This window comes from Hemibagrus wyckioides, linkage group LG09 (assembly GCF_019097595.1).
Source record: "Hemibagrus wyckioides isolate EC202008001 linkage group LG09, SWU_Hwy_1.0, whole genome shotgun sequence".
Lineage (NCBI taxonomy): Eukaryota > Metazoa > Chordata > Actinopteri > Siluriformes > Bagridae > Hemibagrus > Hemibagrus wyckioides.
The window spans coordinates 20,420,703-20,435,825 of record NC_080718.1 but is presented as its reverse complement, the minus strand read 5'-3'; the positions used below and the strand labels follow the sequence as shown (position 1 = coordinate 20,435,825).

The following is a 15,123-nucleotide window of genomic DNA, read 5'->3' as shown; positions in this document are numbered from 1 at the left end:
ACTTCCAAATCTTAAACACTGTGACAACAGTCAGCAGCTACCCCAAAACTGCCCTGTTGGATACAAAGGAAACCTCACTCCCTAATCAAATTCATCATCCACCGCAGTCAATTCAAGATAACTAAACATGCATTAAATGAATACGAGGCTCTTTGAGAGTTAATGCATATGTACATAGTGCTGAGCCCATCCATTTCCAATCCCAACAGATGGAATTATTATTATTATAAAGGCACACCATTATGTGTATATTACAGATCTGAGTGCATAAGCTGGAAATAGATGAAGACAGAAGCAAGGAACGATGCATGAAATTAGTTCATTAATCTTCCTCTCGTAGGCTGTCCTTGTTTAGAGGGGAACTCTGCCTGCTATGAACAAAGAGCCCATCGCTCCATAGTCATCAATTACTCTCTTCATCACCGGGAATGCCCAGTGGAAAATGCAACACACATACATATACTGCGGGAGAGAGGAACGCATCCACCTGACTTGCCCCTGTGCAACTGACAATTACTGAACAATCAACTGTAGGAATGTTTGCATCTTTACTCATGCTCAGTCATGAAGAAACAGAGCTAAAAGGAAACACGGTAACGTCCGCGCGAGATGAAGCTCTTCATTACTCACTGACGCTGAGGTCAACTAGATTCTGGACAATTTAAAAGAAACCAGTCAAATCCTGAAACTACGAATAGAGCAGCATTCAGTGATATTAAATAATTTTAATATTACATATCAATATTATTAGATATTGCGTAAAGGCATGCTCAAGTTTTGTTTAGATTGTCTTTCGTGTTATTTAGTAAGGCATGTACTTCCATCATTACATCATTTCACCCCTAAATTAGGACACATTTCAGGAAAATTCTCTCTGTTGTTCGACATAATCCACAATAAACAGGGACGTAAACATATATATACTTGTAAACATCTATACTTATCCCGCTCAAACACAATCACTAAACTCCAGGCAAAGTTAAACTTAACTTTTTTTGGCAAACAAAACTTTCGGCACACTAGAGAAAATACAGGCATACATCTCAAATCAAAATGAAGCTTCATAGCTCACTGTAGGAGTGAACAATATAGCAAAAATATCCCACTGCAATAACTGAACACAATTTATAATATACAACATGTATCAACTAATTTCATTTGTTTGATACATATGCTATAAAATAAACAGAATAAGATTTTCACTCAACAAAAATACATTTTACACTATAGATATATCTCTATCTCTGTGATCCTCAACATATTCCTATGCTTTTTAACTACAGTAAAGTTGCACCATTACAGCCTTAACTCAAAAAAGTTCACTGCTGGATACCAAAAATGACACGCCATCTGACACAATGATGTTTAAACCTTAATATTAAATATCCTTACAGCACTGCTACAAAAATGAATCTACATACTGAACCTCAAATAAGAACACATGACAGCTACAGCTGGGGTGGCTGTAAACCAGAGCTATCGTCCAAGCACTCAGTCACTTGCTCAGGCTGGCTGGCAGTTTCACCCAAACGCATTTGCCAAAAAGTTTCCAGTGCAGTGCCCAGCGTGACTTCACTCTCTGACATGCGTCAGATACAGGAGCGGTGCAGCTCGTATAACACTGGTGTAGGATAAGATTTACATTATAATACACTTTGCCTCACCACTTGCCATTCGCAGGTCAGCACCAGAAGCATGTATAATGGACTAGGATTTATGTGGTTGAGATTGAATTAGTACAAACAGACAGGTTAACTTTTCTACAAGTTTTGGAAATCGTCTATAAACCATTCATTTTCCATATGACAAATTACAGGCTTGGTAAACTGTTCTGTTGTCACGTCTAGTTATCCTACACAATTCTGTGTATTTATTGTATTTTTCTGCATATGTCTCACACCGACATGTATTAGCTCATAGTCCTGTGTACCATGCTCCTCTTTTGTGTGGTGCACCATGAACCTGAAGGAAAAGAAATACGAGATATATGGAGAAACAAAACTGATCTGTAACTGGTTTAAATGGCGTTGGAGCGTTGTGCTAAACAAAAGTGTATGAAATAATTAGAATAGATAAACAAAGGCTAAAGAAAACTCCTGACTCAATACATCATTTCATATAAGCGACATCCATCACTGAGTAAGTTCATTTTTACAATACGGTACTAATGACCTAAATGGAACTTATGGATAATTAATTATGGATAAGAAATAGAGAGTAGAAAATTGTACAAAAAATTGATTTTAGTCTAGTCTCTTTCTCAGTCATTTGCGCCACGCTATCGCAGCTCAAACTACACTACTGAAACCACTGTGAACTTTCACTGCAAAGTTTCCCTCCTGTTGTTGTCTCTCTGTCTCTATGTGTGTGTCTGTGTATGTATGTGTGTGTGCGTGTGATGAGACACTATAGGTGTGGGCTTTACATGGTCTGAACGGCTTGCAGGAGCCGGGTGCAGTGTGCACTCAGTTTGGCTGTCAGGAAGAATCAGAGCCTGTATTGTGACGGACCGTTTCGATATTGATTTCATAAATAAACAGAGCTAACCATCGATCCTAATGTTATTTTGCATTTCAATTACTGCTCAGAAACATAACCTTCAAACGGCTGAGCGTTCAATACCAATAACATTCTCTGATAAATGCTCGCATAGCCACCCAATGCACGTTGTGGTCCGTCCCCCTCATCCTCACAAAGTGTAAATTAGCGGACTTAGCATTTTCCCCTCCATAAACATTTAATTAGGGAGCAAATCAGAAAGCAGGACGAGGATCGTTTTCATGATGTCTGTGGGATTGACAGTGTCACTTATGCAAACAGAGGCAGTGGGGTTTGCACAGATCCACACTATTGCTGCGAAACTCATACTCACATTAAATGGAACGTGTAGCACTGACTGTTGTCAGTTCACATCAAATTTAATCTCGGAGGCGGTGGATATATATTTTCTATTACATTTATATAAAAATAAGCCATTCATAAATCTGCTTTGAACTCATTATTCGAAGCTCATTCACATGTTCTTGCCATGTGTGAGAACATGTGTGTGAATCGTGACTGCCCTCTTGGTGTTGGAGCAACAGGAAGATGTGCTGACGCACGGTGTCAGTGATAGCAGTTGCTTGTGGGCGGGTGGAGGCAGGCGGATGCGAGGCCCCCAGACTGCGCTGTGATCTGGCCCCATCTCAGGCAGACATTATCCTCAGCGCGCTAATGGACCCCGCTTTATTTTTAAACACACTGTCACAGCGAGGCTCGGATGCCAAGGTAACCTTCGAGAGAATGAGAGGGGACGGTGACGAGGGCTTCTTTGGTTGCTGCCGCAAGGTGTGAGAGTGCTGAAAGAGGGAATGAGACTGCAGAGCTCTCAACAAGAAGAAGCTCAACAAGGTCATGTTTATAACCAACTAACCAAACTGTCTGCATAAACCCAGACATGAGATGTCCATGGATGAGTAAGAAAATGAATCCTGCTTGTACCAATCTATGATTAAATTTCATGGAGCTGTAAAAATGCTTGAATGTGTGTGTGAGAGAAAGTATGAGACACAAAAATCACATTGAAGCATGTGCAACACAAAATGCAGGCTTGCAACGGTCAATACAGAGCACATCCCAAATCACCTCGGGGGAGGCATACCTCCCATGTGGGCCACACGGGTGCACAACCATTAAGTCAATTCATTTACAGTGCAAGGAATGAGCGTGCTGTGCACGGCTTACCAGAAGCGAGAGGGCTCCTTCTGAGTGGCCAGAGAATGGGACAAGGAGGCCCTGTTGGTAAAGGAGATTTAGTGTTTAGAAACAGAGTGACAGCAATACATGAAAAAGAAAACAGTTGTCATTTTGTCTGTTAAAAAAAAAAAGAAAGACATCTTGCACATGTCCTTTCATAGCACCGCTCCACAGAGGGTGTACAATGTACAGTGTGTGAGAAAGAGATTTGTGATGAGACACGTGCCATAGGTCAGTCAGACGGCTGTGCGCTCGTACACATGCGGCCTGGACTCGTCAAGCCCCTCGGTTTAGGGGAAAGGTAGGTCGAGCGCAGCCACAGGCCCATGTGGGTAATGTATTCTGAAACCAAATTACCGTAAGCCGATCCCATCTGGATAGTGTCGGAGTGGGGGGCTGCTCTGCTTAGCCATGATAGCATCTCCACGCAGACAGCAAAAATCTGATTAACCCAATAGCACTGAAACACTTGGTCAAAGAGCAAGGAGCTTTTAACTTAAGATACACTAATACAATTCCGCTGCCTTGTTTTCTCAACAGCTAATACAATAAAAAGGAGCCGAAGGGTGGGAAAAAAAAGAGCAAAGGCAGTAGGTGGGATGTGCATTTTAAGCGTTCAATGCGCCAACTCGGGAATGAAGTCAAACAAATTTAAGTGTAATTCATCATTGAGTGCTTATGGAGGTTCGCCACAGAAATACATAATCGGACTGTCATTGGGCTGTGGACAAACACAGGAGGGGGGACTGGTGTGAGTGGGAAAACAGGATAGGCTTGTCAGTAAGTGAGGAACACACAGAAAAGTCTTGTCTCTTTTCATTCTTGCTCACTGTGAATGCTGAGAGCGAAGAAAAACTCAAAGTGACAAGGCACAATATTGCCAGATTTTGGAGTGGTAAAGAAGCGCCATAACAGCTCGAGAGGGGCAATAAACAGAGACATATCCCCCCAGCTGCTGCCTGCACTCCAGCATGCAAACTTAACAAAGAAGACACTATAAAAATAAGCGGAACAGACAAACATGATTCCTGCATGGCCCAAACACAACTGTTACATTTAACAGAAAACCAGATCCACAAACATTTCACGCTCGTCGGTGTTATGCCTCTAAAGAAAATGGCATGCGGAATCATCAGTGAGACCTCTGCATCTGATACTAATTAATCTATTATTTACATTATCAGTGCGAATAAATGATGGCTCACTGTATGAGATCCATACTGAATTCACCAGTATCACACTAACACACCACTCAACACACTCTCACTGAGCAGCAGCGTTTCAGCGTAAATCAATCTCGCTAGTTTAAGTACGATTTAATTAGACGAATTAAAGACGATTATATATTTCAAAACCTAAACGGAAACAATTATTCTATTTTTCCTATTCTTAATTTCCTACAAAGTTCATTATTAATAATTAGCCTACTTTTCCAGTTTTACAATTAGCTAGTATTTTGCCTTTTCTTTTTCCTGTTTACTGTTGCAGTAGAATAAAAAAACAAATGAAGTAATCATCAAATCAAAGTAATCACACTGAATATAGAAATAAATCGTTTTATGGTGTACTTGGGAACAACGTCAGACACAAGCACTTGAAAATCTACACACAAAAGGCATATTATTATAAAAAAAAACAGCTAGACCAATTAATTTTACCCCTAAAGAACTCGCAGGCTTTACACAAGCACACACACACACACACACACACACACTAAACTGAAATTGAGCATGGATGTTGAGTGACCTCACTAATCTACACCCAACAGAAACATAGCATTGATATTTGGTTAAATTTTCTCCTGTCCATGTCAGAAAATTTCACTTCACTATTTCACCATTACGTGTTTATTATCGCATGTTTGAATAGTGTCTATGTGAGCCAGTGATTACACACTACCTCGATCCTGCATTACTAAACACTTCACTCTAGTGTGTTAAAGCCAATATTATAAAGTCTCAATTTTTATAAAATGAGATATAAATTTATGGATTCTGTATTATTATTTTTTTTTTTGAAGCAAACTCTTTTATTGTACACACATGTATGATCAGCTTGTGTTGCAAATCATACCAAAAAATATAATGTACCAATTAAAAAAAATTGTATTCCTTCTGTATTTACGAGCATGTTAAAAATTTTTTAAATCAGTTAAAAATAAATACACAAATAAATACATTCACATTAACAAAATATATTTTTTTAAAGCAGACAAACATAAGAGTGTAAAATAGCATGAAGAAGTGTATATAAGTTGTATATGAATTATAGCAGAAATAGAATGATAGGTTCAAGAGGAAAAAAAATATTAACTTAGATTTAAATGCTGTTTTTTTTATTTATTTATTTTTTGCTAAGCCTTTCCACGAAAAAATACAAATGAACCATTTTCCACGAATTACTCAGAAGTTCTAAAAAAAAAAACAACAACATAGAAGCAAAATAAATGAATGTATTAATATAGCAAATGTATTAAATATTAGTATTAATTATATTCACACTTGATAATAAAATATAAATATGTACAAATTCATTTAAAAATTAGGGGGAAAAAAAATCCACCAGCACACAGGGGAAAAGAAAATACAACACCAAACTATATCTACATGTACATTTCGAAATATTTTCTAGCCTTTTAACAGTCAGAACCTTCTGAGTTTTACGACTCAATTTTGGAAAGTGTGTGAACGTGTACGTTCGAGTCCAGGCTGTCCTGTGTGTATCTAGAAAAGAGCTCTATTGAACCTTTCTAATCCTGCTTAGTGCTACAAAGCAGATTAAAATATGCGTGGCTAAGGAGTTAACGAGCTCGGCCGGGGCACAGCGTGGTCACATACACACACACACACACACACCATGCTGCAGCACTGTCAATTTAGCCCTGTTTCATTCCATTCCTTCGGTGTCTCTGTAATCCTATATGTCGCAGAAAGCCAAAAAAAATCCATACAGCTGAGCTACTTGCCATTATTCTTTTCAATCATATCAATCTTTCAGGCTGCCACAGTGTGTATCATTTTATGATAATCCAGCCACAACAACACACACATTTGGATGATTGGATTTTTAGCATGAAAAGAGTTATCGTCTTAAATTATGAGTGCTTTCAATATGGCTTGTGATTGTTCTTTCAACGTGATATATACCCGTACATGTAGAGATTACTTGGTGAGCACAGAAATAAAGAAATAAATTCACTTCTGACGGCTATAAAGTGTCAGAAATATTGCACGAGGAGAGGAGGAAAGAACATGCTATGATAAATTTATATGTAGCTATTTTTAAAAGTCTGATTAAATTGATTCGGCATTTAACATTTAAAAAAGAAAAGGTAAAGCAAATAAAAATAAGGTTCCTAAAAATATGTGCAGAAGCAATACTCCAAACAAAAGATTGTTAAATTATATTAAACGTGGATGGGAATTCGATATGCACCGGGGGTTTAAAAGCAGAAGTTTAAGAAGTAGCGGCGTAGCGGGACAGGCGTGAGAGAGAGTGTGAGAGTCCTGAGCAGCCCCGCAATGAGCCCATTTCCCCGCTATCATCCTTTCCTCTTTCCCTCTCCACCAACAAATAATCCTAGCTCAGCCAATCTCCCTAGGATCTATTTAACCTTGTCTCCTTCCTTTTATTACCACGTCTTTAACAGCATGCATGACTCTGAGTGCTGCTTCCCGGCTTCTTTGCTCCTTTTGTCCCGTCTGAACAAGTACCTTCGGAATTGTTCGATTTTTTTTCTTTCTTTTTATTGCGCATAGACACACTTACACACTTACATACAAATAAAAGGAAATCACATTAAGGAGCCTCTAATTGATTGGCTACGCACTTAATGCAATGTGCAAAGGGTGCCACACACAGCTAACAGCCGGCTTTCAGGAGACGGATTTCTTCTTAGTCCTACACAGAGCAGGCTCAGAGCACCTGCTATCTTGTAGTTAATAATGTCTTCAAGCCTCATTTACCCCAAAAGAGAATGACTGTGTGAATGTGTGATTGTGTGTGTCTCTGTGTGTGTGTGTGTGTGTTTTAAAAGTACAATGCTTCTAGAATAACAGTAAAAAAGTTGTTCCCGAACAAATACTTTTACAAAAGTAAAAGAAAAACAGGGAAATAAAAAGAAAGAGGTTAAAGGAAACGCAGTGAGTGAGGTGGGTTAAAACAAAGCAGAAATGAAAGACAGGAAAGATGCACCTACTGGTTATGATAGCTGAGAGGATCAGGGATGCAAAGTTCTGAAACGTCCATCAGTCCAGTTTTAGCATTCCAGGAAGCAGAAAAGGAGGAAAGAGGAAACAAGTGACACCTACTTCTCCCCCCCAAAAAAAGATGAGGCAGACACCTTCAGAGGAAAAGGCAAAAAAAAGAGAAGCAGCCAGCAGCACGGCACCCCCCAGTCTGCACAGGTAACAGAGTGTGTGCCTGTGGGTGAGTGCACGTGTTTGTGTGTGTGTGTATGTGTGTGTAAGTTAGTAGTGTGTGTGCATGTGTGTATATGTCTGTGTGTGGATGAGGATGTGCGAGAGTGGAGGGGGGGCGAGAGCTAAAGGGGGGGGTGAGAGCGAGAGAGAGTGAGAGTGAGAGAGAGTCAGCAGCAGAGGTGGGAGAGAGCAGTAAGATGGAGTGGCTGTGAGAGAGCGAGAGAGAGAAATGACTCTTTCCATGCTCGGGATAGGGCTCTTTAAGACTGAAGGGCTTGATGAATATGGAACAGCTGCTGTTGGCTGGCTCCGGGGGGCAGGACTTAAAGCGACAGAGAGCGCTGGTGGAACACATGGGAGGGGGTGGGGAGAAGGGCCGGTGGGGGCTGAGGGGTGGTGGGGTGGGTGGCTAAATGCCCCCACAGACAATCACATAGCCTGCTACACACACACACACATACACACACACACTTGCAGCAAGTCATTAGATATTATATGATTACAACTTAACTCCAAAAAGTAATTATTTTTTAAAGGGTCATTTTCGGTCAAATAAACACAGACGAACTTTTGAAAACTTTTTCCTTACATATTTTGTATAGCACTATATAGTTCATTTAATTTTACAAATATTAAAGGATCAGATTGAGCAAAAATGCTGTTGCTCCTTGAAATAAAAAATAACATTATTTTCTTAATAATATTGGAAATTTCTATTAATATAAGAAAAATAACCTATTATTTACGTATAATAAGTATAATATATATATATATATATATATATATATATATATATATATATATTATATGTATTTTATATATATATAATTGCCTCACACTCACACAGAGATTTATAATTTATAAATGAAGAGCACTGTATATTATGTGAGTATGTAAACGTATTTTAGGCAACTTTAAGTTTATATTGTATTTGCCTGTAATGTTATTTATTTTCTATTTATTCCAATGCTCTTTTCTGAATTAGACCAAAATAAGTAAAATTCTTTTTTTTTTTAATCCACACATCGAGAGGACAAATCCACACACTGAAAAAAAATAAAATAAAGTGCCAAATCAATAATCAGTGTATTTCAGCTCTGGCTATAAATCAGAGCGTTTGTGAGGTTTTTCATACACACTATGATACAGTGACCATCTTGTGGAAGTTTCAGAGCATGTGTGAGAAATGTTTCAAGTAATAACTCAAACTGGACACCCATCAGCTTCTAAGGCGGCAGAAAATCCTTGCCTGTCTTCAGTGTCCCGCGGCTTCAAAAACACCAGTGTCTCACTGTTGATCAAGCCTTGGAACTATGCAGGGAATGCAGATAGCATTTCACAGTTGATGAGCGTCTCCATGTTACTGTATCCCATTTTATAAAAGCAACGGCACACCGTATCATCCAAAAAGGAGCTTTGGCAAAGCCAGTGGGTAAAATGAACAGATGTAACTGTCTGCGTCCCACAAAACCAAACCGAATAAATCCAACAGAGCATTTGCCGTGACTGGGGCATGCTGGGCAAATTCAGAAACTGTTCGTCTGTTTATTTCACACTCAACGACTAAAGAGATGCATGTTTTCTATTTGCTTGTGCCGATTTCGGCTGGATTATACCAGAAAGCACTGAGGGTGGGTGGGTGGGGGAGATTGCTGTCTTCTTATTATACGGTTCAGCATAACCTTAAGAGAAACCAGTCCTGTCCTATTCATCTGCTCACGTTTCCATAATCAATACTAAAGCATCATGCAATCCCTATTGATCATCACAGGCCCTATTGAAGCTCTACTGCAGGCCTTCAAATTTACTTTGCATATAAAACACCACTTATTCAGGTGGACATCACAGCTAAATTGAAGTGCACGATAGCTTGGTTATAACATGACAGCCGAGGATTAAAAATATTATTAAAGTGTAAATCAAAGTCTCTCATGTCATCTGAGAATCTGAAACAGCACCTGAACTATACGTTAGAATAAAATGATTACATGTATCCCGACAAAATCAATAGTGCTGACATTTATTTTTTCTTTTCCTGTAAATATTCCAAAATCTTCACAGAATACCTACAGTGCAGTACACGTCCTCTTATTTTATATATATATATATATATATATATATATATATATATATATATATATATATATATATATATATATATATATATATATGTGTGTGTGTGTGTGTGTTATATGTGTTTTAAACATTAAAACATACGTTTGTTCCAATACGCTTATAAATCCCCCCCTCCCCCCCCAAAAAATGCTGATATTCAAAAAAGCTATATCAAATATTTTTAAAAATTATTTTTATATACGCCAACATTATGGTTCATATGGAGTAGGTGAGCGATGTTTTCGAAATTCAGGAATATACTGTAATTTAATTGCAAAACATGGGATTAAAGGTCATTCATCCGAGATTTTAATCCACCTGATTTGGTTTAAGGGGAGGGAAGAATCCCTCTGGAATGCTTATTAAGTGGCAGCCGTTTGGGATCTGCACAGAAAAAGTGCTGCCTCATGCATTTTTACACTCCGCCTTACACGTGTACTCAACACTATTCACTAATATAGCAATTGATAAATAAAGAGATAAATCGCATTTAGGAAGCATTCGAGATCCTCGTTCCAAGTCAAAAACGGATAAATATTGGGGGAAATGATTTGATCCCTGATTTCGTGAGAAATTGCATAAAAATCGGACAGAAATTCAAACGCAGAAAAATATCATGACATGCCCAACATATTATCATGTGTGGCAAATTAAATTAATCACAATTTTGTGTATTTATCAGATATTTGCTGTGCTGTACTGTGACTGATCTGTTCATTTTTTCATACAAATTTAATCAAGATAAATAAAAAAAAAAAAAAAGAGATCAATAAAAATTATTCAGTGCACCGAACATAAAACAGACTCCAGAATGTCCAGATCTAGAAACTGGATGATGAACTGTTTCAGTGTAACAGAGGTCACAGCAAAGTGTTTACAGTACTGCTCTGTACAATATAAAATCAGGTCAATTGTGTAAAGCCACACAGGCCAGTCCACTAGCAAGAGACACTTAGCCATCTAGTGCACTGGAGCTTCCTGATGAAGTGAACACACAGAAAACGGAGAGGGAGCAGACAGGGGTCAGTGTACAGTCACATTCTGACTAAAATCAGTTCTTCTTCCTTTGTGCTCTTAAATGATGTCAGTGCTACATCATAACTATACCTGAGGTCCTGTGTAAGTGAGGTAACTTCTGTAGACTACTATAAGTGAGAGAGAGAGAGAGAGAGAGAGAGAGAGAGAGATCATTGCCCTGCTTGATATGACATGACACCTATTACTAAATAGACACAGATAATAGATGTATCTGTATGCGTAATTTCCATTACGCACGTGCTGCGCATATTTTAAGAACAACTGAATAAAAAAAAAAGTTAAGGTTGTTTCAGTGAATTGCATTAAAGACTTAATTCCAATCTTCGTTTCTGAAATTGCACCCTACTCCCTATTCCCTTAGGAAACTCTCTGTGAAGCACATGAGTGTATTAAGTGCATTATGAGTCTATTAAAAGCATTATGAGTGTATTAAGTGCATCATGAGTGCTCAGTATCACCCAGACTTCATCGTTTGGACTGGACCTTAAGCAATTACAGTTTAATAAGAGATTTAATAAGTGGTTTGGATACTCTAGATTATTGATTCAGACATGGAAAAATGCTCCATGGTGCACTATAAAGCGAATAAGGTGTGTTTCCTGATGTCCGCAAAAAAAACTAGAAAACTTTTCGCGGCGCGTCACGCGGCACCGCGCGCGCACGAACTGCCAAGATGCGCTAATTCAATTTAAATAAAAAAAAAAAAAAAAGCACATGTTTTAAAATGAGCTGATTTGGTAAACGACAGAATGGAGAGGAAAATAAAAGAATTGTGAAGGGATATTACTCTACCTTCTCCCACACACAGGCCATTTTCGAGCTCCTCGTGCAGGTGTGAGTGCGTAAAGAGAGATGTCTTCCTCCTGTCCAGGCTGCGCTTACCTTTTCAAACTGACTCCTCGTGCTGTACAAGTGTGTGTGTGTGTGTGTGTGTGTGCGAGGAGAGAGAGAGAGAGAGAGAGAGAGAAAAACCCCTCCTCCCGGTCCGATTCACTGTATCCCAACACACACTAACCTTCAGCACACTTTTCTCACACCTTAATTGCTCGAGTAGTTTTAAACTCAGCACTCACCTTAGGGATGGATGAAGTTCCGGGGACTTTCTTCCACATAAAAATCCTTTCTCCTTCTTCTTTGCTACTAGTTACGTTCTTCGTGAGTGTAGTTTTACCAAAGGGAAAAGGAAATTAGAGTTGAGAGGTTGACAGGCTGTGCCAATCTTGAAGCATGGCGCAGTTCTGGGGGGAAAAAGAGCGGGCTTTGACGCCGCCGTCGATGAATAAATAACGAGATAACTGTTAGCGTCGCGTCTGAGGCCAGGTGAGCTAAGAGTTTGGCAACGGTGTCGTGTATCATTCGTCTAAACTTCGGGACTTCTCTCAAACGTAACATCAAATAAAAATTAATGCAATAAAAATGCCCAGTTTTCCGTGTAGAAAGTTATCATTTGGTGACAGAAAACAGTGCCCTGAGGCAAAATGCGCGCGCGCGCCAGTTAGAATTCCACAGAGCGCGAGACTCTGAATAATCTGTATATGTATATATATATCAATATCTGAATTAAAATATTTATTTTTGGTATTTCTTATTCTACTTTCACACTAGCTGTGTTTTTTTTTTTTTTTTTACATATATTTCTTTATTATATTTGTTTAGAATTTATTTATTTATTTCAAACACCCCAAGTGCATGAATTACAGTGCCGACTGACCTAAAGGAGAAATATTGCTGTTATTATTATCATTACAAATGTGATTTCATTAAAAGCCACCATGTGGATAAAACAGCTTATAAACTGATGAAAGCATCCCAGAATCAAAGTGAATCATTTGATTAGATCCACTAGAGGGAGCGCTGTTTCACAAGAATCAAAAGGAGTTCAAAAGAAGTCTTTGTTTATGAATGCAATCTCTTTTATTTATAGCTGTCTAATTAAAAACCATTAAAAAAAAAAAACTCCAAAAGAAGGTGTTTGGATTTATATAACGCGAGGAATTTGTGATTGTACAAAGAAATAAAGTGTCGATAACACTGGCTTTAACATTTTTATTTGATTTGCATCTAGAAAATGTGCAATAATAACAACAAAATCATGTATTAATAATAATAATAATAATAATAATAATAATAAGTAGTAGTAGTAGTAAACACTCTCAGATATTAAGGTACCAACCTGGACTTTTCTTTCTCGCTGACGTTCCCAGGTAAAATATTCATATTAAAGGCACTAAAGATCTACTGAAGGAAACAAACAGCTACCTGGTACTGTAACTGTAAATGTATTCATCCTCCAGGAAAACTAGACATCTATAATCTTCATTGCCAGCTTTATGCTGGTCAGGATTGTTGTAGATCCAGAGCCAGTCCCAGGAATACTGGAAATTGAAAGGGAGCACACCCTGAATATGACACCAGTCCATTTCAGCCACATGCATACATACATTCATACACTTATTCACACCTAGGGAGATTTTTTTTTGCATAACCAACCTACCTTTTGGCATGGTTTTGGACTGGGAAGGAAACATGACAACCAAGAAGAAATCCTATGCATACATGAAGGAGAACATGCACTAAACCTCCACACAGACCAAACCAGAAGCCCAGGATTTAACTATGGTGCCCATAAATTGCACATCTTTATAGAAAATCATCTATAATTGCTAGCTGTATGTCAATACCGATATGAAGTGAGATCCTAGTAAATGGATTTTACCAACAGACAGTTTTTTACTATTAATTAACAAACAAAACAATCTCTTTCTCAGGACAGCTTATTATTTAATATTAAACACACAGACTCATTTTACTGAAGACTACACAAACAAATCTGAGAGATCTAGCCTGGGCCTTATGTATAGTTGCTTTACGATGGAGTATCTTGCTATTTCTTTCCCTCTGCGGAAAGTTGCTTCCTAAATGGATTACAGAATCATGGCAAACTGAGTTAAAATCACTCACATTTGGAGTGGATAGACAGGTAAAATATGTTCTCAGATCAAAAGGAATCAAGCATTCATCTAAACCTGCCCTGTAGAACATTGCATAATTCAAAAGCTAAGCATTTTTTATTTTTTTTTTGCAGTGCTCAAACTGAATCACATAGCAGGCTTTCCTCTAAAGTCATTCCTCTGTCCACTCTTCTCTAACCTCTGCATCTCCAAATTTCATTTGGAAGATGCTCACGCTCACCGAGCTTGCTTTATGGTGGTATCTTGCTTCACTTCACCTCATCCTGTAAAGTTACTTGGTTAACAAAAATAGACAGCAGACTCTAAGTGGTTTTTGAAGTCTTTCAATAGATTTTGGAGTGGATGTAACTACGGCACATAAACTCCTCCTCCTTTATACACACTTGATCCCCTATTTTTTCTTTCTTTCTTTCTTTCTTTCCCCCTCTCGCTCAATCTCTATCATTTTCTCTCTCTGTTCTGAATTGAGGCTGTTTCACACAAGAGGTGGGGTTCCAAGGCGAAATGAGGATGTCTACTTCATGGGATCTGACAGGAAATCCATACACTGCAATGTTTATCATTGAGCCATTACCACACAGCCAAATAAAAGGACAATAATCCAATTATTTAAGGCAGATTTACCTGAGGAACATTCACAGCATTTATTTTTTAAGCAGTGAAGTGTCAAGTAATGCACTGAAGAAAACAGAGTGTTGGTTCATTACAGGAGCCTGTAATGATTCCTGGCACTTGGAGACACTGAGTGTTAGGACACCATGAAATACTCTAAATAAAATGAGCTTTTTGATTCAAATGCAAGTAAACTGGCAATATGCGCACAGTCTGCTGCCATACGCTGT

General features: G+C 38.4%; 1 protein-coding gene across 4 annotated transcripts in view; it reads right to left on the bottom strand.

Annotated features, from left to right (window-relative positions):
• esrrb (estrogen-related receptor beta) overlaps window positions 1–12,444 on the bottom strand; it is a 51,180-nt gene extending 38,736 nt beyond the window's left edge. The window contains exons 1-2 of one of the 4 annotated variants that reach the window (XM_058398340.1): window positions 12,383–12,444; window positions 3,724–3,774 (exon numbers count right to left, since the gene is read on the bottom strand). Coding sequence is in view for 1 of the 4 variants with exons in the window: in XM_058398338.1 (XP_058254321.1) it covers window positions 3,724–3,774; window positions 7,934–7,983 (101 nt within the window). In the remaining 3 variants the exon portion in view is untranslated. Of the gene's footprint in view, window positions 1–3,723; window positions 3,775–7,933; window positions 8,194–12,101; window positions 12,223–12,382 lie in introns of those variants that run through there. The other 3 variants (XM_058398339.1, XM_058398338.1, XM_058398341.1) reach the window with 3 other exon arrangements.
• Between the last annotated feature and the right edge of the window lie 2,679 nt (window positions 12,445–15,123).